This window comes from Sorex araneus, chromosome 5 (assembly GCF_027595985.1).
Source record: "Sorex araneus isolate mSorAra2 chromosome 5, mSorAra2.pri, whole genome shotgun sequence".
In the NCBI taxonomy this organism is placed as follows: domain Eukaryota; kingdom Metazoa; phylum Chordata; class Mammalia; order Eulipotyphla; family Soricidae; genus Sorex; species Sorex araneus.
This window is the reverse complement of record NC_073306.1, coordinates 55,798,204-55,821,301: the sequence shown is the minus strand read 5'-3', so window position 1 is coordinate 55,821,301 and position 23,098 is coordinate 55,798,204. Positions and strand designations below refer to the sequence as shown.

Below are 23,098 nucleotides of genomic sequence, written 5' to 3'. Positions count from 1 at the left end.
TGCCACTGGCAGCCAATTTATTAGGAGACGGGAGCGGAGGGACGCTAAGCAAATTAAAAGCCTGTGACTTGCCTGGGTGACTTTTCCTTGGGCTAAGTCACGGGGTGCCCTCCGCTAACCGCTTCTCAGGGCTGGCTTCAAATGTGCCTTTCACGGGGCCGCGCCTTGGGAACGGTGTTGGCTGTGGGGGTGTTTCCCGGGACAATCACCTTGGGGCAAGAACCATGCTCTTGCCACGCACCCATGCAGGATGCCAAGAACACCGGGCGGGGCATCCTCTGTCCTCCTGGGCTGTCTGCCTCTCTGAGTGGGGTGGCCGCTCACCCGCACAGGCGACCTTGTGCTGAGAGCCGGAGAGCAGAGTGGACAGCACCAGGTGTCCTGCCTCCCTCCACCCACTAGTCCATCTAACTATCTGTCCGTCCGCCAAACAAGTATTGGTCATGGGTCTTCGATGTGCCAGGCCCTGGCTGGAAGACAGAGATTGGGGTAATGCTAAAAGAGGGGGTGGGTGCTTTGGCGGTTCTGAGACTTAAGGGGGCTCAGGGAGGCCCCCATCCTCGGGCCCTCCAAAGCAGTCCACTCCTGATTCTTGAGCCTCTTTCCTCTGTACTGGTCTCTCCCTGGATGCCACAGACACCACTCTGTTAGACCTCCTGGCACCCGCTAGCACTCTTTCCCAGCTGGCACAGACAGGGGCTGGGAGGCAGGGTGGGGTGTGGGCCCTGAGTCCTGCCTGGTCCCCCCCGATCTCACTACTGCGCTACAGGGCATGCAGACCACCACTCGCTCAGGACTGCAGCTGTTGAACTGTCTGTCTGTCTGTCTCTCATTGGCAGCAGCACCCAGCACCCAGCAAAGCCCACTCTGGTGCCGCAGAGGGAAGCCTGGGCTAACATCAGGGTCATCCCAGCTTGACACTTCTCCTTGGTCAGGCCTTCCCGGGGCCTTTTTTCCTGGGCTGGACTTGGGTCCATCTGATGCTCACCCAGATCAGAGGTGAGGAGGAGGAAGAGGAGGAGGAAGCCATTCAGGTCAGGTCCAAAAGAGGGTGTGCGGGAGAGATGACCTCAAACTGACCCCCCTGCCACTTGGGAAGGGGAGACCGGCTGGGGAGGGGTGAAGGGGTGCAGAGAACAAGCCGCCAAGGAAGCAGAGAGGGCTTAAGACTTGGGTGTTGAAGCCACATCCAGCCCAATCAGCCTGGCAGCCAATTAGTCTGATTCAAAAAAAATAAAAAAAATACCCACGTAGGGACAAACTGTAATCAAACACCTATTTATAAGGGTTTATTACGATCATTATTATTATTTTACTGAGAGGATCATTCTAAAGGCTGTCAGGTGAATGGTTTGCTTTCAGATCTTCATAAATGCAAATCGCTCCTTCCCTCGGGGCGGGCAAGAGCTGCCTGCCTGCTGCAGAGCGGCCTCGGGAGCCAGGGAGGGAGGCCGGGAGGGGGTCTGCGGACGGGCATGGCCGGGCATGGGCCTGGGCCTTGGGCACGAGGCTTCTGAGCTGCAAACCTCTCTTGCAGCCACAGGTCCACTCCCCGCGGGGCCCCCACCCCAAGTCCCCTGAAGGTGCCGTGCTGGGCTGCTCCAGGTGGAACTGGCTGTGGAGGCAAAGGCAGCACCTGGTGCAGCTTCCAAAAGTGCAGCAGGCACTCAAGATGCCTCACTGGATGCCATGCAGGGCACAGAAGCCCAGAGTCCGGGGCTCGGAGTCACCAGGACCCCAGCTCTGCTATTCTCTAGGGGCTTGCCAACCTCTCTCTTGGGGGCTCCTGCTGGGGGGGGGGAACCATCATGCTTCCAAGTGCCCCATCTCTTGTTCCACACCCTTCGCCGCCCCCCCCCCCCGCCACACACACACACACACACACCCCTGCCAAGGAGACTACTAAGCCTGCAGACAGGCCTGAGACTCAGTGGTGTGTGTGTGTGTGTGTGTGTGTGTGTGTGTGTGTGTGTGTGTGCATGCGTGCGCGCGCGCGTGTGCTGGAGGCTGGGGGTGGGGGACCAGATGCCAGCCCCCGTTTCAGGCCTGGGGAGAAAGGGCACTGAGCCTTCCAAATGGTGAGCCTCGCTCTCTGCCAGGAGGAAGCAGCCTGCTCCTTCCCCTGGCTGCATCCAAGAACTTGGCTATTCTTGGAAGAAAGGACCAAACACAGGCTGCTTCCCTGGGTTCCCGGAGTAGAACGGCCAAAATTGGGGAAGTTTCAGGAAGCCCCACGGCCCCGAGTGTTCCCAAGGAGGACAGGAGTAGGTGGCGAGCCCTCTTGTGCTGGGGACGCACCCTGCCCTGTTCGTGGTCCCCCGAGAGGCAATGCCCCTCTGCTTGCCCTGGGGGAGGGGGTGTCAGGGATGGGATCTGGGGAAAAGGGGGGGGTCTGTAGGAGGTGAGTTTGGGTAGGGCTGGAGACCTGGGGGGCCATAATCCACGGAGTTGTGAGTGCAAAGGGGACGACGAGGAGTGGGGGTGGGGGGCTCGGAAGAGGGGTGGGAGACAGGGATGGGAGGGAGGGGACCGGGAGGGAGAGAGCTCTCCTCCCTGCAATAAATCGGCTTAGCGGACGAGAGCCGAACAGCCCAGAAAGGATTAAAGAAAAGTCTGTATAATACAGCGGAGAGCGCGGCGCGGGGAGGGCGCGCGGGGCGGGGTGCGGGGAGAGAGGGAGGGACGGAGGGAGGGCGCGGGGAGGGGGCGCTCGCGCCGCCGGGAGAGGCGAGCGCCGGGCAGAGCGAGCGCGATTCGGCTCCAAACTCCGGCGCGGCGGCCGCCGATCGCAGTCGGGCCGCGGAGGGCGCCGCGCGCAGCCGGGAGCCGCCGGAGGACGCCCCGCACAGCCCCGAGCCGAGAGGAGCCCGGCCGCGGCGGCATGGGGGCGCCCCCCCGGCGCCCCGCGCTGCCCGCCGCCGTCTCGGCCGGCGGCCCCCGGCTGGAGCGCGCGTGAGCCCATGGCGAGGGGACCCGCCGCCGCCTGCGCCGCCGCCGCCAGCCGCCGGGCACCATGCGCGCCGCGCCGAGCCTCCGCCGCTGCGTCTGCCTGCTGCTCGCCGCCACCCTGGACCTGGCGCGCGGTGAGTGCGGGGCGCGCCGCCGGGCCCCCGGCCCCGCGCCCGTCGGGGGCTGCGAGCGCGGCGGCTCCGCTCGGCCGCGGCCAGGGCATGTCGCCTTCGGGGAAGGCGCTCGCGGGCCGGTGCCAGGATGCCAGGAGGAGTGTGTGTGCGCGCGGGTGCGCGTGTGCGCGCGCGGGGGTGCGCGTGTGTGTGCCTCTGTGTGTGTGTATATGTGTGCGCGTGTGTGTGTGCGCGTGTGTCTTTGTTGCGTCTGTGTGTCCGCGAAGGGGGCTGTGTGCACACAGGGTGCAGGAGTGCGTTTGGGGGTGAGGGAGCTCGGGTGAGGGTGTGCGCGTGTTTGAGGGACAGTGTCAGTTTCTCAGGGAGAAGGGGTGTGTGGGGTGTGTGTGTGTGTGTGTGTGTGTGTGTGTGTGTGTGTAGGGCGGGTAGGGAAGAGTGTGAGTGAGGGTTTGGGGGTGTGAGCATGTGCCAGCTTTTCCATGAGGGTGTCAGGGAATGTGTGAGCTTGCTAGGGGTATGTGTGCAGGGCGCAGGGTGGTTGGTGCGGGGGGGGGGGGGGGGGCGGGGGGGTTGCTTGTGGTCCTAAGAGCCGGTTTGGGAGGCAGGTGCTGTGTTTTGGTGGGGAGGCTCCTGTGCATAAGATGAGGGCTGACACTTGGGCAGGGATGTGCTTATATGGGGTGTGTGGACAGCAGGCATTTGGGGGGGCTCCATGAGCTGGAACTCTGTGTGTGTGTGTGTGTGTGTGTGTGTGTGTGTGCCTGCCTGCCTGCCTGCCTGCATGCATGCATGCATGCCAGCTGTGGAGCGCAGAGGGCTGCCGTGGAGGGAGGTTTGAAGCATCAGCTGGGCTGAGGAGGTGTGAGCGGCGCGTGTGTCCTGCGTGGACCTGGTGCCCGCTGGAAGGAGGTGGAAGCTGAGCAGGATGCGCGGATCCTTTGGCTGGTGACTCCCCTCCGAGGTTCCCTGGTTCTCTTCTGTCCTGGTGCCTCCCAACCAGGCGCCGCCTGGTGGGTCTTTAATGGTGCCGAGGACTGGGATTGGAACCTGGATGGGGCACCTTTCAGGCTGTGAGCCAAGGCCTCCGTTACAAGCCTGGAGGGAGGGGAGGGATCAGAGGAGAGCCTGCTGGCGCTGAGACCAGGGTCTCTGCGTCCTCTATGCCCCCCTAAGGCCAGTACCAGACCTGGATGCCCAAATGGGCTCTGCCCACATCCCAGCTCCAGTGATGAGGGGTAGGGGGCTGTGGGGCGTGCCCCAGAGTAACCCTTGTGTCCAGAAGGGGCTCACCCTTAGATTGGTTGGATATTGGGGTGTGGGTTCCGGACTCCACTCTGTCCTCTGCCCACCTGGAGGTGCCTTCTGGAAAGCAGAGACCCTAAAAACGGCCTCACCCCCTTTTACCTGCGACAGCGCTGGATGTGCGGCTCAGAGAAGCTGCAGAATTCCGCCTAAATGGTGGTCCTGCTGGTGGGGGCGGGGAGGGGTGTGTGCACCTCCCCCCCCCAAAGGAATTGAAAGCCTTGTACTTGGTTCCCCACCTTAGAGCAGGACTTTCCAAAGTAGATTAAAATCTCCCCCCAACTTTGGGGTGAAGGTTCCCTCCTTGCCACGCCTCTGGAGAGGAAGATTCCATGGGGTGGGGGTGGGGGGCTCGGGTCCATTTCGGGGCTCCGGAGAGGGTACTGGGCATTGTTGGCAAGCACTGGAGCCCTCACCTGGACAATGCAGGGAGCGGGCTGCGGGTTGGGGGGCCGCAGGGGGAGCACCCCTTTCTCTCGGAATGCGCAGAACGGCGAGAAGCCGCGGGCGTGGGGGTGGCGGCGATGTTGGCGAAAGGCTGTGGCGGGGAACCCCCGCGCCTTTCGGAACCGCGCCCTGCGCGCTCTCCCCGCAGCCCGCGAGCCTCCTCCTGCCGGCCGCCGGGGCTGCGGGGAGCCGAGCCGGCGTCCTGGCGCCGCCCGGGGTGGGCGCCTCTGGGCCGGGGGGCGCCGGCGCGGCCCGCGGGCTCCGCGGCGGCTCGGGAGGAGGGGCGGCGCGCCCGCCGGGATCTCGCGGGGAAAACTTTCGCAGCCCGGGCGGTGCGCGGGGGCCCGGGAGCGCCCGGGCGCTCCCCGCTCTCCGCAGAGGAGACGCTTGCCGAGGAGAGGGCGGGGTCCCTCCTTCCCCCTTCCAAGCCGGCGCCCACGAAGGCGCGGTAGGGGCGGGCGCCAGAAGGGGCTCCGCGAGATGCGCGCGGCCGCCGGTGCCGGAGGAGGGCGCCCTGCCTCGCCGAGACCAGCCGTGCACCTGGAGGATGGGTTTTGCCCGCCACCTGCAGGGGCCGGGGAACTGGGAGCGGGGTGCGCTGGAACGCGGAGCGGGCCTTCCCGAAAGGGCGTCTGCCCGGCGGGGGGCGCTGGCGGTCACGCTAGCCGCGGGACCTGGTCCCTGCCCTCGCCTTCTCTGGCCCCTGTGGGTCCGGGAGCAAAGGCGATCCCCGTTGGAGAGGGTTGGGGTCTGTGCTTTGGAGGATGGAAGGGATCTGCAAGCAGCCGGGCCTGGCAGGATGCAAATCCGTGTCCCCTCTCCCCACAAATGCCCTGTCCCCCAGGCCTGATTCTTTTAGAGGAGAAAACGCACATTTTTTTCTAGTCTCCCGGGTCACCCGAGAGCTCTCTGAGATGGTTCTGGCTTTTGCAGGCGTCTGGACGGCGTTTCTAACGCTGGGCATGTGCAATGTGCCTCCGAGTGAGGGGGGCTCCTGGGGCCGCGGGGCTGGGGATGCGGGGGCGAGGGAGTGGTGGTTCCTGAGGCTGTTTCATGGAAATTCCCTGGGAAATTCCCAGAGGAGTGACTCAGTGCAGAGGCTCAGCCACTGTCCTGCCTTCTTCGTCCACTGCCGGTGGTGGACCGAGGTGAACCAGCCAGGCAGGCGAATGAAGGGATGAAGGGTACGGGCTACGCCTGGCTGCTTTGCCCCTGCTCCTCCAGCAGCCTGCCCCCCACTTGCAAATCCAGCCCCTTCCCGTCCCAGAGGCAGAGGGGAGTGTTCTCGGAGAGGCTGAAGTCCTCGAGTCCCGGGTTTCCCGAGCCAGCTCCCCTCCGCGGTTCTGAAACTTCTGCTTCCAGCAGGAATGACCGCACCGAGCGGGAGCTGGTTCCCCAGCCCCTACGAGGAGGCTCGTGCCACTAAAGGAGAGTGCTTGTGGGCGAGGAGGTCCAGCTCGGAGGCCTCTCGCCCCTGCAAGGCTGCTGTACGGATCTGGGCTCGCTCCTGGGCTCGTTTGGGCCTGGGGCTTGGAGGGATTCTGAGGGTGAGCCGCAGCGTGCCATCTGCTTGCGTCTCGGCCTTGGTACACACTGCCAGGTGGGTCTAGGTGCCTCTTTCCACAGATCAGGAAACTGAGGCTCATTCCTTCTGAGTGTAGGGGGACAAAGCTCTCTGCTCCTTGCAGCCAACTCCTGACCCAGCCTCCAGTTCTCCTTTTCTTCCAGGGTCCCAGCTGTGGGCTGTAGGAGATGCCTTGGGCAGGGCCTGGGGGGCAGGGGTGGGCAAGATATCAGGGAAGCCTCAGCCGGTGAGACCAGATTTTCAGAATATCTGTCTTTCCCTTGCACATACTTGGGCTTTGCTTCAGAGAGCAGGGTGGGGAGGTAGAGGGGGTGGGTGGAGGAATGTAAGTGACTTGCTCAGGCTTCTGGGTAGAGCAGCCCCTGTCTTCAAAGGGAGCTGAGAAAAGGGCTGAACAAAGACTGGTGACTGGTAAGTAGGTTCCCTGGGATCCCTGTGGGTGTCCACCCTGGGCACCTGGCAGCCTGCCTTCCCTCCCCGTGCACCTCTGCTGCACCCCTTAATGATGCACCCCACAAGTGCCTACCTGACCAGGTGCCGGGGATGGTGCCAAGCACGGGGAACACCACCCTAAGTCCGTCAGGGGGTCCCCACCTGCCTAGTGTTTGCAGCTAAGTGGAAAATGGACCCGCACCCAAGGGAGGAAGGGGTCCTCTCTGCCCCATATTGGGCACACACTCCCCAAGGCCAGACGCTGGGCCTTGTGCCACATTGTTCTTTTTGCTTGGTTGGTTTTTGCGGTCACATGCAGGGATGCTCAGGGGTTACTCCTGGCCCTGCACTCAAGAGTCACTCCTGGTGGTGCTACATGGGCTGCCAGGGATTGAACTTGGGTCAGCCGTGTGCAAGGCAAATGCCCTACCTGCTTTGCTATTGGCCCGGGGCTGTTGCCTCACTGTTCTTACCTCATGATCCTTACATCTACCCTGAGGGGTATAAAATGGGCCCAGTGTGCAGATGAGGACTCTGAGGTTCTAAGGGGGTTCAAAGCGACGTGTCCAAAGCCACGCTGAGCAGAGACGGAGCCCGGGAGTGGCCTGGCACTCTCGCCCTTCGTTGGGCTGTTTTCTAGGGAGAACAGCCACCAGGCACCTTGTCTGCTCAGCCATGCCATCAGGTGCTCAGGGCATTTGGTTACCTCCAGCTTCCTCCTCCCCGAACAAAACCCTCATGGAGATGGGACCGGTGTGTTCCTCTGCGTAGATGATTGGGGCCAGGGACATCAGCTGCGGGCAGGGCTCATAGCCCCACCTGGAAAGAAGAAGGGCTCAGACCAAGATTGTGGGGTCAGACTTAGGACCGGCCTTAGGACCGGCTTGCCTGCCAAGGGAATGGGTGTGTCGCCACGGGAAGTTCTAGGAGGAAGAGTGGTCACTTGGGATCTTAGGGGCCACAAGCTCAGTTTTGCAGGAAAGAGAGCCACGGTCCAGGTGTCGGGGAGGCCCCCCTCAGCAGGACGGTGTGAGGTGAGACTGGCTCCACACCAGACTACCCCCACACCAGCTGCGTCTCCCGAGATGGTCGAAGGCTGTGAAGTAGCCCTGTCTGCCCGAGCTGCTCCCCTGTGACGCTCTGCTGAGTCCGCTGCCTCTGCCCGGCTCCCTGCCGCGGAGAGAGAGCCCTTTTCTTTCTCCTTCCCCTCGAATCCCTTTCTCCTTCGTTCCCCTTTCCATCCTTTTCTTAAATAATGAATGAGACTCAGGATCTTTTTTTTTTTCCTTTTAAGCGGAAGACCTGGGAATTTCACGCTCAGGTCTGAAGCAACTCAGAGCCGCTGCTGCCTCTCCCGCCCCCCCCGCCCCTCCCCCTGCAGCGAGGAGAAACTATTTTTTTCATCACAATAGGGGAGGGAGGGCAGAGGGAAGGGACGGCCCCCACCATATGTGATCAGTGTCAGTAGAGGTGAGGACAGGCTGTCACTTCCTGGAGGCATCTGTCTTCAGGATGAAATTTCTGCCTTGGAAGGAAGAAAAGGATGATGCCCTCAGGTCCACGTCTCCGCTCTCAGCCTGAGGGGTCCGGTGCTCAGTAGCGGTCTCTGGAGGGGTCCTCTGTAGCCCAGGGGTCTGTGCCCATTAGCACCGAAAGGCCAAAAGTCACTGGTTGGAGCAATGAGTGTGGAGCGTGGAGGGTTTAGAGAGGAGCTGCCCAAAGGGCCAGGAAAGCCATGGGGGTCTTTTGAGACTTGGATTTTGATCTTTCTGCCCCTCCCCGTAACACACACACACACACACACACACACACACACACACACACACCCTACACGGAATTTGGCGTATTGGGGACTGATAGTAGGGCATTGGCCTTGAACCGGCTGACCTGGGTTCCATCCCCACCATTCATACGCTCTACTGAGCCCACCAGGAGTCATCCCCGAGCACACAGCCAGGAGTAAGTCCTACGCACAATTGGATGTGGTCCCAAAACAATCTCCTACTCCCCCCCCCCAAAAAAAGAAAGCAGAAAAATAATTTGGTGTGTTCAACAGCTGTTCCCACATCTGGCCACGTGCTGGACTTGCTTTAAGGAATCATGCACATTCCCCCAGTCACATGCCATCTGGGGCGGGGGGGGGGAGGCAGGGATAATCAGATGACAGCCCCTCCCCACTGCGGGGTGCCTTGTCTCAGGGATTTCGGTATGGACTAGAGTCAGGAAGCCTGAGAGCCCCGGGGAAGGCCCTGACCAACAGCCCTCGAGGAACTGACTCCCACTGCTCCCAGGAGTCAACCACGCGTGACCCCTCCGCCCCGCTGGCACGGTCCCTCCCTGCCACGGCAGGCAGAGGCCCGAAGGACGTTTCCAGTGACGCCAGGATCAGGTGAAGCGGACATTGTGTGAGCGCCTCGTCTTCCGTGAACGTGCCCACCAAGTGCGGGACTCACTGATTCTGCCCCGAGCCGCGCAGAGACCACCTCTGCTGCCTACCTGCAGGGCAGGGCCCCCCTGGACGCCCTCCCTGGGCGGGGCGGGCTTTCAAGGCTTGGGGCTTAGCCCTCTTGCTGAACCCCGGGCTGGGCGCCATCGTCCCCTGACTGCAAGGGACCAGTCCACAGCTCCCTAGCTTTCTGTGCAGGCCCAAGGCAGTGTCCCCCACCACTGAGCAGAGTCCAGCCCCAAGTCGTTCCTCCTGGAGGAATATAGCGCGGGGTGGGGGGCGGCCCAATCTCCCTACACCCCTCCCACCCGCCCCCTCCCCAGCCTGCTAGGCCAGGAGCTCCAGAAAGTGCACACGGAGCCTCTCTGGCTCAGCTTACTCTTAGGCTTCCCCGGACGCCGGTGCTCGGGACAGACTCCGCAGGTGGACAGCCTCGGGCCTGTCGACGCGTGTGTCCTGGTTCAGAAGCGTGCTCGGTCCAGAAGAGTCACAAACAAGCATGGGCCGGGCAGAGCTTCAGCAGGGCTATGTGGCGGGTGGGCTTCCGGCCAGCAGAGTTAGTTCTGCGTCTGAAACCACAGCGGGTCTCCCTGAAACTCTGGGGTGGTCAGAAGGGATCAGGAGGGTGGAGACTGGCTCCAGGACGCCCAGCACCAGGCCTGGGAGATGGCTTGGGTAGTCTCATGTGTGCCTGGCTTGCCGGACGGAGGTCCTGGGTTCCTGCACTCTGCTGGGCCTCCAGCCCTTCCCCTAGCACTGCAGTGTGTGGTCCTGGTGGCCCCCTAAGCATCGCTGGGATGGTCCCCACAGCTAGCAGCAGAGCACAGGGCCAACCTTCCTGACTGCTGGTAGCTCCGGAGAGCACATGAGCGGCCACCTCTCAGACTGAGTTCATCAAGGCAGGCATCCGAGGCAGCAGCTCTTCCTGTGCCCATTGAGCAGACCAGTGAAACTGAGGCATGGGGAATGAAAAGATAGTGATAGGACACAGGACTGAATTGGGACTTAGGTTTGGCTCCTAAAACCAGCCTTTCTCCCCTCCCCTACCCAATGTCCGGTTTCATTCACCCTTGGGGGCCTAGAGGGAGCTAATCCAACCAGACCCCCCCACCCCGCGCCCCTGTGAACCCACAAGCCAGCATGCTCTGGCCAGGAAAAGCAGGTGTGATGAGCTGGGTCTCGTGATTGTGGCTGCTTCGGCAATGTGACCTCTCCATCCACCTCTGCACCCCCGTTCGGAGGCGGGGATACGCGCGTGGCTTTGGTCACACAGCCAGGCGGCCCGAGCCAGCCGCCCCTCCTGTTGCCACGTCCCTGGCCTCTGCTTCACCTCCGCTGCCTCCCCGCCCTCCCCACTTCCGCCCTTTCTTGGCTCAGAGAGCAGACATCTGTCCTCCGCTCACACAGCCCCTGACTCCCCGCGAACCTCTCTCCCCGCTTCTGCTGGCCCACATCCCTCCCTCCCCCGCCCCTCCCCCTCCCCAGGACTCAGGTGTGTGTGGGGGGAGGGTCTGGCAGTCACAGGCTGGCCAGTGGCAGGAGCAGGCCCCTCCAGCAGAGCAGAGATGCTGTGGGGCCGTCTCGCCGGGGAGCAGAGAACCTTGACAGGGCGCCCCTGCTCCCGTGGTCCCAGTCCGAGCGCATCCTCAGGGTGCGAATAGGCCGTGTCGATCTGACTCGGAGCTTCCCTCCAGAGGTGGGGCCCTGGCTCATTCCTGGCTCTGTTCAGCCACCTTGGGGAGCCCTTGGGGGTGTGAGGAGGTGCCCGGGGGGTCCAGTCTGCTCTCCAGCAAGCACGCTGGCATCAGGGCCAGGAGCCCAGGACAGAGGTGGTAGGACAGCCCTCCTTGGTGGGACACTGGGGACCATCCCTGGTAGGTGGGGGGGGGGACTGAAGGGAGGGAGGCGGGGTGACACAGATGTGTCGAGAAGCTGCCCTGGGTCTGGCCCTGGGCCAGCCACATTCACTCACAGTGTCCTAGTAAATCTCCCAGAAACTTCCACCAAGAAAAGGCTTCACTGGCCACAGTCCATAGATCAGGACGACGCTCAGAGTCGGTCCATCCGCTGTGGCCCAGCTGCTGGCATGGGGCAGGGGTAGCCTCTTGCCCGGGCACCGATGGGCACATCTCCTCCCTACCAAGGGCCCCCGGGGGAAGCTTGAGGCTGACCCCAGGGCGAGGGGAGGGGGTGAGTAACACTGTTGAACCCAGCAAACACTGCACATCAGGCCCCCCCACACACACACCCTCATCCTGCCACCCCAGGAGCACACCTGGGCCCCTCTCCACTTCCCTCCACCTCACAGCCTCTGCACCAGCTCCCGGCATTGACCCCTGGACAGAGCCAGGCCCCCTCGGAACCCAGTGTGGACCTCCCACAGTGGTTCCCTGGCCGTGTGTCTGGGCATGTCTGTCTCTCTGAGTGACGGTGGAGGTCTTTTGCAAGTGGAGGGCCCTGGGAGGAGCGTGTGTGTGTGTGTGTGTGTGTGTGTGTGTTCAATATAATGGTAGAGGAAGATGCATGGCATGTCACGGGTCCTCCGTCACTGGCCCCTCTTTCTCCTGACCCCCAGCATGGGGGCCGAAGTCTGTGGAGGGTCTCCCAAGGTTGGGTGGGCCCTGCCCACTCTGCTCTCGGCCCCAGATGCTGCCTTTGGAGCCTCAGCAAGGGGATCAGTCCTGCCCCACCTCGTCCCATGCTGGCGAGCGTCCGGAGGCTAGGCAGCCAGAACGCTCTTGAGAACAGAAGATCGTGGCCAGGGTACCCAGAATCCACCCGTGGGGAGTGAGGGGCGTGGCCCTGGAAGGTTCTGTCTGGAGGAGCCCACCAAGGCCATCGGGGGACGCAGAAGGCGGCTGGAGGTGCTAGTTGGGAGGTGGCGTGGCAGCTGGCTTACTTGCACACGAGGTGCTGGGCGGGGGGAGTGGGGTGGGGGGAAGCCTGGAGGAGTTGGCAGAGGTGGCATGCTCACGCGAGGGCTCTGGATTTGCGCCCAGGGGCCGCGGGGAGCACTTGAAGAGAGAGGCGTAACATTCCCCGAACACTGCTCCGGGAAGATTAATTTGGCTTTTCTGGGCCACCTGAAGCTCCAGTGGGTTATCAGTGATTGCTCTGGGGAGCCCTGGAAGAGACAATGGCCTCCAGGAAGAACTGACAGCTGTGGGCACTGCCCTCGTCTCCCAGGGCCTCCGGGCCCGGCCAGGCCCGCCAGGACAGCACAGCCTGGAACGGGAGTGTCTCGCCCACCTTAGACCGGACCCAAGAGTGGACGGAGGAGGGAAAGCTCCAGGGAGAAGCGTCTCGATCCCTCCTCTTGACAGCTTGTCCCAGCTGTAGGATCATCATCCTCAGCCTTTATTTCTTCAGCGGACGACGTGAGGAATCCGTGGGGTCCCTCACCCTGGCCTCTTGGGGTGGGGGCGGGAGAGTAGACCTCTTTCTTTCCTTTTTTTTTTTGCTTTTTGGGTCACACCCGGCGATGCACAGGGGTTACTCCTGGCTCAATCACTCAGGAATTACTCCTGGCGGTGCTCAGGGGACCATATGGGATGCTGGGAATCGAACCCGGGTCGGCCGCGTGCAAGGCAAGGGCCCTACCCGCTGTGCTATTGCTCCAGCCCCAGACCCCTTTCTAGAAGGATCCAAGTGCCCAGGGTGAGCGCCCATAGGTGAAGGACGTGTCCTTGACCCTCTGCCCTGTGGCGGGGTGCCCGTGAGCTGGGCGGAGTGGCGCGCTCGCAGCCCCAGGGCCCAGGGGAGAGGGTGCGTGCTCGGCACTGCAGAATCTTGGGGCAGGAGCAGGCTGGGGAATTATCTGCCCTTTCTTCCTTCCACCCCCGATTTTTGTTCTTTCATTTGCTTTCTGTGTGAGGGGAATTGGACCCAGGTCTCCTCCATACACGGCCTCCACTTGACCTCTGAGCCACTTCTCTGCCTCCTTGCCCCCATTTTAAAGCTGAGCCCACTGAGGCCAGACTGCAGAATGGGCCTTCCTCCGATGTGGCCACTGTGCATGGTGGTGGGGCGCGGGGTGGAGACACAGGAGGGGGACAGGTCTTCTGTGAGGTCCTGCGGGAGATCCCAGAGCCCCACTGGGCAGCCTAGTGGGAGGCCCAGGTTGACCCACCAGGGTGGCCCTCTGGCGGGCAGTGGACTCACCCCCAGCCTCATAACTCACGGGGCAGCTTGGGGATGGCCAGGAAGAGAAGCAGCTGGACCGTTGGGGTTTTTGTTCATGTGCCAAATGTTTCTCTTGGCCCCTTTGTCTGTCTCCCTTTCTGCAGAGACACTGGGGCCTCCCCTGGGGGGCTGTCTGTCACCCATCCTCGGCACCTCCGTTGTCTCCCCTGCCCCGTCTCTTCCTCCCCTCTCCCTCGAATGTGCGCCAAAGGAAGGCGTTCATCACCCACTGCCCAGGCAGGGTGCTGGGCTGGGCTGGGCAGGAGTGGGCAGCCGCAGGCAGGGGTGGGGGGACACCCTCGAGGCACTAGCTGGGCGAACTCGGAGGCGGGGGGCCAGGGAGGGGATGGCAGCGTCTGCGCCTACAGCGGGGGCTTGCCCGTAGACTGCATGAGCCCCTGCGCGCCAAGCGGGAGTTTGAGTCAGACGCCAACCCAGGCCAGGTGCCTGGCGCCACAGAAGAAGGTGATAAGGTGCTAATTGCTCCCAGGCACCTAATGTCCTTGGCAGGCGTGGATGGAGGGAGGTGGGGGGGTGGGGGGTGGTCTGGGCGAAGGCAACCCCACCATAAAGGTGTCTTCGTCCACTTGGCAGCGGAGAGGCAGATGGGAGCAGGGCTGGGCAGGGATGAAGCACTAGCGAGTGTGATGCCTGATGGGGGAGCAGGGTGGGGATGGGCAAGCAAGCGAAGGGAAGGGGTGGGGAGGGAGAGGAGGCAGGGGTTCCCAGGACAGGCTCCATGACGGGAGCGGAAGGGATTCCTGGTTGTAGGAAGTGCTAGACTTCATTCATTCGCTCGTAGAGTCGTTCACTTTTTTGGTCATAGGTGCGGTCAAAATTGAGTGAGTGTCCTCTGGGAGTCCTGTCTGGGGCTGGGCTCTGGAAACCCAGAGGACAGGGAAGAGGCAGGCCCTCGGCTTCTGGGCTTACTGTGGGGGTCATGCCGTTCAGCACGTGGCCATGGATGACAAAGGACACTAACATGAATGTCACCAGAGGGTCTCGGTTTTTATTTAATCAGATGAAACAAAAGCCGGGGCTGGAGCGATGGCACAGCGGGTAAAGCCTTTCTCTTGCACGCGGCCAACTCCGGTTCAATCCCCGGCATCCCAGATGGTCCCCCGAGCAACCGCCAGGACTAATTCCTGAGTGCAGAGCCAGGACTGACCCCTGAGCATCGCCAGGTGTGGCCCCCGAAGTGGGGAAATGAAATCAGTGAAGAGCAAACAAGCAAACAAGACAAAATATGCGTCTTCGTTCGCACTGGCCTCGCGTGCCCAGGACCCAGCCACACGTGGCTGCCAGTATGGCCCGGTACAAGGGTGATGGCACAGAGGCTGGAGTCCCTGTACGGCAAGGTTGACAGTGCAGACTGGAGCACGCAGCTCTGCCGGTGGGGCCTGCTGTGGACACGGAGTAGCCCTCCGTGGCAGGAAGGGCGGGTCTTTGTCTGTCCCTCTCTCAGCATGGCCCTGTCACCGTGCCAGGGAGAAAGCCCTGTCTGGTGGCACGGTGGCGCCGACGCCCGCGCCCCGCGCTAATCTCTTTCCAATCACAGCCTCCGTCTGGGGCAGGAAGGCTTCACCGCGCCAGAGGGAGCACGACTTTTAATAACAGCATGTTTTGTTTTCCCTGTAATTCTTTTTCAGTCACCCTCTGTTTAAGGCAAGTGAGACTGATTTGCCATTTGGGGCGTTGATTTAAATTCTCTCTCTTTTTTAAATGACTTTATTTCAGTTTAAAAAAAAATGAACCGAGTTAAAGAAAAATGTTAAGTGCCTCTTAGAGCAGGTGGCGGGCGGGTATGGCCAATCTGGGACAGTTGTTAGTGGGTGCCGCCGAGAAACCGGGTTCAGATGGTGCCGCTCGGGTGGGCATGGGAGCTTGGCCGTTTCTGGGCTTGGGGGCTGCCCACCCTAGGCCCCAGGCCTTGGGGACCAGAGATCGCCCTCCACATCTCTCGGCTCCCCCAGCTCTCAGATGTGGGTGGGGTTGTGTTCAGAGGCCACGGAGGGGCTGTGCTGATGAAATGAGACCAGCCCGCAGGGCTGATCCTTGGTCACTCCTGACATTTATGCAAATAGCTGCCCTGAGATGCCCCCTGGGGCTCAGCCCTGTGCTCTCTGCTCCGGGTTCCTCAGCTTGGGAGGAGTCCTCTACGAGCTCATACAGCTGTCCCTGCAGGGGTCTTTGAATTGCCAGGAGCAAAGCAGCCTGGGAGGGCATCTCGGAGGGCAGAGGGGACACCTGTCTCCCCCGCTGCCTAATCTACCTTGGCCAGGCTGTCTCTGTGGAGAGTCTCCGGGGACCCCAGAGTTCCCCCCACTTCCCCTACTCTATCCCGCTGATGGATTGCCTCACCCCAGGACACCCCCATTCATCGCCCCTGGTCTATTTTCCACCCGAATTCCCACAGAGAGCTCCTTTCTCCCGAGACCTATTGAGGCCCTCTCTCCTGTCATCCCCAGCAGCTATTCCCAGAGTCCGCTGGGCCCCCTGTCTGCCGTCACGGGGCCCACAGAGCCAGGCTTCCAAGTTTTGGGGGGGCTGGTGCTCCCTGCTCTCAGCAGGAGTCTTGGCAGAGACTGCTTCCTCCTCACCTCTGCGGGGAGATGGGAAGCCCCCCAGACATCTGTCCGTGGGCGCCCAGGTCTTCATCCTTCCCCAGGAAGCTGGAGGTGCCGAGGCCACTTTGAGGGGGAGCGTCTCTGTGGGGGGGGGAGCAGCTGCAGTGGGGGAGGGCAGCTGGTTTTGAACGGCAGAGAAGAGTCTCAGCAGGGGAAACTTCCACCAAGGGCCCCAGCCGCCCTCCCCCCGCGCCCGGTGGGGGCTCTGTTGGCTGTGCCCGGGCACCTCTGTTCTCCTTTGTCCGCCCCACTTCCCCATCCACCTTGACTGTTGAGATTGACTTTGATGAGGACTAATTTTGTCAGTTGGAATTCATGAGACGCTTACACATTCGGCGCTTTGCAGAAATTACCGTGACAAATACCAGCGGCAATCTCTTGCCGGGCTCATTCGCTAAAGTGCTCTGGGCAAGACGGAGTGCCCCTGCCCTTTTTGCCCACCTGCCATCTGTCATCTCTGCCCTCCTCCTCCAGCCCTGCGTCCTGCCCCACCCCACCCGCCCAGTGCCGGTCACTCTGGGTCTGCCTGTTGGCTCGGGGGCAGCATGACCCCAGGGAAGAGGGGATGGACTGCTTCCTGAGGGGAAGCTACACCTCCCGAAACCTTCCGGCTCCAGCTCCCTCTACTCTCGGTCCCCAGGTCGTCCGCGTGACCATCCCTGCCTCGGCCCCCCTTTGCCCACCAGGGCCTGGACAAGTGGACTCTGTGCAGCGCCCACTTTCCGGGCACATGAAGGGGTGCCACATCTGCAGGTTGCCTCTCCCTCTGTGCTGTGGGCTCCCCGTTTTGGCACTCACCTACCACAGGGGCCCCCCCAGCTCCTTGGGCAGCGCAGTGGGTCTCGGGGTAACTTGGCCCCTGCAAGTCTCCTGTCAGCTCTGATCCATGCCCAGCCTGGCACCCTGCAGACGCTGCCGAGCTTCAGCCACCCAGCTGGAGACATGTCCACGCTCCACCCCACCCGGACAATTATCTATGTCATCGCTTTCTTTTTTTCAATCTTTTGTTTTGGGGCCACACCCGGCTGTGTTCAGGGGTTACTCCCGGCTGTGCACTCAGGGATCCCTCCTGGCGGGCTCCAGGGACCACCCGTGGCGCCGGGGATTGACCCAGGCCAGCTGTGTGCAAGGCGGGCTCCCTCCCCACTGTGGCGTCGCTCTGACCCATCATCTGATTGTCAAGCCCACACCGAAATGGATTCCCTCTTTGCTGATTTGTTTTTGTGCAAAGGAATAGGGTGTAGGCTTACTGGATGAAATGCATGTGGATGGCTCTTGACAGCTCTTGAGAAGGTGTCGCCTCCTCGTAACCCAGGCTTTGCAGCGAGAACAGTCCCCTCCCAGGATAAAACATCCCCTCTCTCTGCTCTGCGGGTACAGTTCAGACTTAGAAACGTGAAGGCAAAAGAGAGCCACGTCCTCCTGGCCTCTAGATGGACCTTCGGGCCTCAAAGGGGCCATGGGTCGCAATAACAGGTATTTATGAAAATGTGCTGTGCACCCACTCTCTGGCAAGTTCCTGTGTGTGTTCACTCCTCAGTTTTTCATCCCACCAGGAGCTGTGTGCCCCTCCTATCCCCTATTTTACTACAGAAGAATCTGAAGCCCAGAAAAGTTCAGCTACTTGCCCTGGGCTGCGCAGAGAAGTGGTCAAACTGAGCTGAGAGCCAAGGATGACTCATATTTTCACTGTCTCCACGCTTCCTGCTACAGATCCCTTCCAACATGATGTGGGACCCTCCAGACATCCTGTCCCAGCTCTCCAGGCTCTCAGGGTCCCTGTGGCTCCAGCCGCTGCCGCCAGACCTGGCCCTGGGTTCCATGGCTGGGGATACCGAGCTAGAGCCGTCGGTCACTGGAGGGCAGCTCGGTTCCACTCTGCCGTGTCTGGCCTTGTTATTATTATTATTATTTCTTTTCTGGCATGCTGCTAAAAGCTTCCCGTGGAGAGCATGCAACCCAGCTCTTTAAAATTTAAAGGGCTTTACTTAAACAATCTTCTTTCCCTTGGAAAGAAGACCAAAGAGGCATGTGTAGTGGCTATATTTAGTGGAGTGTGTGGGTCTGAGCAGATGAGTGTGGGGTTTGGTGGGTGTTGGGGTGACCAGGGAGTTGTGTCCATGGTAATGGGGACTGCTTAGGCACCCTGCAGAGAGGCTCCCTGCGAGGGGGCCCCTGGCAGTGTTTGTGAATGCGGGGGTTGAGTGCCACTGGGTGGGGGGCATTGTACAAAGCTAATGCTGGACCCAAAGTCCCACCCCTGCCACCCAGGACCCAGGCATGGAAGATATGATATTCTAGGTGCTTTGGGCCTCACAAGGACTGTTCCTTCTGCCAGAACTTGCCTCCTGCCTTGGAAAAAGTCTTTGTCCACTTAGGTCTCACTCTGTCACTTTAGTCACTCATTGGTTCATTCATTCCTCACATAGGTTCTGTCCATCTCTGTGCTCACAGCGCACTGGGGTACTTGGACTTGTCTTAGGCTCTCTGCCCCTGGGCTAGGTCCCAGCACAAAGACGGGATTCCCTGAGTGCGCCTGCAGTGGATGAAAGCCCTGTGGAAGTGTGCCATCTGGAGGAATGATAGCGTTTCCCTCCAGAATTTACGACCACTTTGGATATTCATACCCAAAACTTTAGGAGCTCCGTGTGAGATTACGCCTGGCAGAGCCATACCGATTCATGGAAGGAAGGAAGAATTTCTCCTTCCTGCTTTCTATCATCCTCCCATGGATCTTAACTATTCACCAGTCCAGTCACTCAGCCACTCATTTTTCACCTGTATGTACATACATCCCCCTATGATTCCATCTACCCATCCATCCATCTACCCATCCATCCATCTACCCATCCATCCATCTTTCCATTCATTCACCATCCACCCACTCACACATCCATCTGTCCCATTCATTCACCATCTACTCACCCATCATTCATCTGTATATCTACCCATTCACCATCCACCCACCTACTCATTGGTCTATCCATTCATTCACCATCTACTAACCCACTATTCAGCCATCTACCCATTCATTTACCATCCACTCACCTACTCATACCTCTGTTCACTCACCATCCAACCGCCCACTCATCCAGCATCTGCCCACCCACTCATCCATTTATCCGTTCATTCACCATCCACCTACCCTTCCATCTATCCATCCATCCACCCCACATCCATACATCCACCTACCAGCCCGTTCATCATCCATTCATCATCTATCCATCCACCTGGCCAATCAGATATTTCCTGTGCTCCAGGTGGTGTGCTTGGTACCAGAGAAATTGACAAAGACTGAGGCCTGCCCTCCTGGAGATTAGCTTCTAGCATGCATGGCAGGAAAACTGTGCTGCCATGCATATACACCCCAAGGACGGGGTGTGATACTGTGGTGAATAAGGCCTGGTGACAATGATGGAAAAGTGGAGGTGAGCAGCCAGGCATAGACTTTATTTATTAAACATCTATTATGTACCCCCACCCCACCGTGGGCTGCAAGCAAGAAGGAAGCATCATCAGCATTTGCAGAAATGGGCAGATGGAGAGAGCAGGGAGAGCCTGGAGGTGACCACTGGGGAGGTCTCCGATGATTGGGATGGCCTTAGAGCGGGAGATGGACCTTGGAGACTGGAGATGGGTCAGGTGGGACTCAGCACCCCTGTGGTTTACAAGCTGGACTCCTTTCAACCCCCGTCACATCATTTGGGAGACTGGAATGTGCGTTAAGGTGCTGTTTGGGGGGAATCTTTGTCCCCAGTTCAAGCCAAGAAGGCTGCCTTGCCTGGTAACGAAGTGTGTGTTCTTTTAAAATAAAAACCAAAAAACTTGGCCTAAACTCAGGGGCCTCCAGCCAAGAAAGGACGGTTGAAATGAATGGCTGGATCTTCCTGGCTCAAGAAGCTCGGGAGCGTTTCTGTTTGGGCCCCACCCCCCTTTAGGCCACAGGTGGGGAAATTGAGCCCCAGAAGGACTGGTGACTGTCCCTGGCCTTCTGCGGAGAGAACGCCTGTCTGGGAACAGACTGTCTGGTTTCCCCGTGTGGGAGGAGCCCTGGGGACTGCCCGTCCCTCCAGCCAGCCCCGGGGCACCCCCAATAAACCTTTCTCCTCTGCCACCCTCCCGGGAGCCTGGAATTAGGTGAAATACTTTATGATCCCACGCTTCGTTAGGTTTTATTAGAAGTGGCCACACCAACATCCACTGGCACAGTCGCCAGGCCCCGTGCCGGCTTCCTCCTCACCCACCACTTAGCCAGCAGGTGCCGATAGCCGGCCGCCCCCTACCACCCTTCCCTCGCCCCTCAGGCTGGGTTCCCGGTCAGCATCGGGCGTCTATGTGGATGAGGCCCAAGGGAGTCCTGCAGGGAAGGGCAGGTGGGGATTTAGAGCTCTGGGCCTCTCGCTCAGTCATGCCCAGTCTGACCCCGCAGCCACCCCTGGAGGAGTCTGGTTCTGAGAGGGTGACGGCCAAGTCCCAAGCGAGCACCTTGGGCATCCCTGGCCCTCACCACCTGCATACATCCTGGGGGCCAGGCCGACGTCCCACCCCAGGCTGCTCACGGGACTGTACGTGGGTGACGGCGGGAGGGGCGGGCGCCTTGCACCCAGGGGGCTGCCCCTGCCCGTGGGGAGCCAGGAGGGAAGCCCCGGCACATGGGAATTTGGGGAGGAGAAGTGCCTCCCCCCTCCTTCCTGGTGGGCAGCGCTGTGTCCTGTCCCCAGACCCGATGTGTTTAGGGGGCGTCAGACCCTTTGGGATCTGAGAGGCAACTGGTGCGTGTCATCTGGGACCAGCGTGGGAAGCCTCTGAGCTTCTGTGTCTCATTCATGTTCTCTCATGGGCAAACCCTGTAGGTGTTCCTGAATGGGACCCCCCCAGCCCCCACTCAAAGAGAGAGGGTTCCAGATCATATCTTAGTCTTGCTACTATCACCAGGCTGAGCACTGGTGAACACTAATGGAGAATGTGTTATTTGTTGTTCAGATACGTGCTCCCTGCTTTGCTTTTTTGTTTTGAACCATACCTGGTGGTGCTCAGGGTTTACTCCTGGCTCAGTGCTCAGGGATCACTCCTGGTGGGGCTGAGGGACCAGATGGGGTGAATCTAGGTGAGCTGCATGCAAGGCCAGTGCCTTAACCTCTGTGCTATCTCTCCAGCCCCACTTATTGATCTCTTACTGAAGGCCCAGGGAGAAGATGCTGAACATGCTAGTCATGAACTTTGACCTCCGAGTGCTGGCCTTTGACCTCTTAGTGCTGGGCTTCTGACAGTCGAAGTTGTCCCAGGAAGAGAAGGCAGCAGACCTATGGGGTAGTGAAGCCTCAGGGAAGGAGTAGATTTTCCAGACCAGGTCTTCAAAGAGGACTTCTTGGAGGAGATGTTATTTGAGAGAGGAAGTGCCACAGGAACCGCCAGGCTGAGCTCCAATGCGCGTCTCCAGGCCAGCGCCCTGGCCTGTGTCCATGACTTACTCCACTTGGGTGTCTCTGGACTCCGTGCCCCACGCCTGCGAGGTGGCACCTGCCTTTCCCCGACCCCAACCCTGGTGCTGTGAGCTCAGCTGGCCCTCGGCAGCAGGACAGCACTCCTGGATCTGAAGGGAGGGGCGCTGAGATGCAGGGGGCAGGCTGGGAGGCCGGGCGGGGCCCTGGCTGCTCACGCAGGAGCCTCTCGCGTGTTCTCTGCGTGTGTCTGTGTGGCCAGTGGGGGCAGGAGGAGGCAGGGAGTGGGCGCCTACTCCCACCTCCTCCTGCTCGCCTGCGCCCCCAGGCTGCCTGTGGTCTGGGGCTGGAGCGTGTGTGTGTGTGTGTGTGTGTGTGTGTGTGTGTGTGTGTGGTGTGTAGGGGTGGGGGGCTGGGTGGCAGGGCGCCCTGGGAGTATTGATGGCCCTCAGAGCTGGCAGGCGTGAGGAGGCAGAAAGGTATTAATTAGCAGTTATTCCCCGGCAGTGAGGAGATGGATAGAGATTAAGGTGGTGGCCCGCACATCCGCTCCGTAGCGGCCGAGAAGCAACAGTAAATCAGCGCTATGAATCGATGCTGTAAGAGGGAGATATGTTTTAATCTTATTAGCGGGTGTCGCACTTCGGGGAGCCAGGCAGGAAAAGGCCTCCCTCTCCTGGGGCCCAGGTCTAAGGGAGAGTGGCAGGGGCTCCGGCCATCTGGAGTTCCACTGGGCGGGGAAGACAGGGCTGGGACGGGCGGGGGCGGGGGGGGGGGGAGGGAGGGCGGGTCTGTCTTCCCTGGGGCTTGACTGGACAGGCGGTGTACCTGATCCTGTGCCACCCGGGCAGTCTGCCCTGTGCCCCCATCCAGAGCGAGGGTCAATGGTCAAGTATGGTGACCCCAAGACAGGGCTGAGCCACATCCTGAATCTCGTGGGTGTTAGCCAATGGCCACTGTAGGCAGTGCCTTGGCCCCGAGCGTGGGGCACAGGAAGGGAAGGGCCTGCTGAGGGGTGCAGTGCCCGGGCTGGGTTCCTCCTCTCAAGGGCAAAAGCCCGGGAGGGCTGGAGGCTCTGAGAGGGACAGTCAGCCCCCAGCCCGCTTCATCTCCTCCCCTCCCGCATTTCCACTCTGCACCAGGAGAGGAAGTTCTGAGCGAGGGGTCCAGGAGGGAGCAGTCGGGGAAGGCCCCAGAGCTTACATTTCTGCCCCCACACAGTGAACGCTGACTCTCTCCGGACCCCCTTTTCCTACTAAGTCTCTGCGGTCGCTTCTAACCAGAACCTTCTCTTATTCGGGTTTCTCTCTCCGTCAACAACCAGCTGTCTAGGGTGTCTTCATTGTCCCTATGATATAAGTGATGGTTAGCCCCATTTCATGGATGGGGAAGCTGAGGGGCTCAGAGAGGGTTGGTTCCTTGGCTCTGGTCACACGGAGAGTGAGAGTCCCGGTTGTGATGCAGACCAGCTCTGCTCTCCCAAACCCATCACTCCATGGCGCCTTGTGTGTCTGATGGCCAGAAAGTCAGGGGGGAAAGCACCAGCCCTCTGG

The 23,098-nt window shown here is 60.7% G+C and overlaps 1 protein-coding gene across 2 annotated transcripts in view; it reads left to right on the top strand.

The window, feature by feature from the left end:
- Positions 1-2,710: 2,710 nt before the first annotated feature.
- Positions 2,711-23,098, top strand: part of IGSF21 (immunoglobin superfamily member 21) — a 252,856-nt gene continuing 232,468 nt past the window's right edge. The window contains exon 1 of one of the 2 annotated variants that reach the window (XM_055140229.1): positions 2,711-3,083. In XM_055140229.1, coding sequence (XP_054996204.1) covers positions 3,014-3,083 — 70 coding nt within the window. In that variant the 5' untranslated portion in view covers positions 2,711-3,013. The remainder of the gene's footprint in view (positions 3,084-23,098) is intronic. The other variant, XM_055140228.1, reaches the window with a different exon arrangement.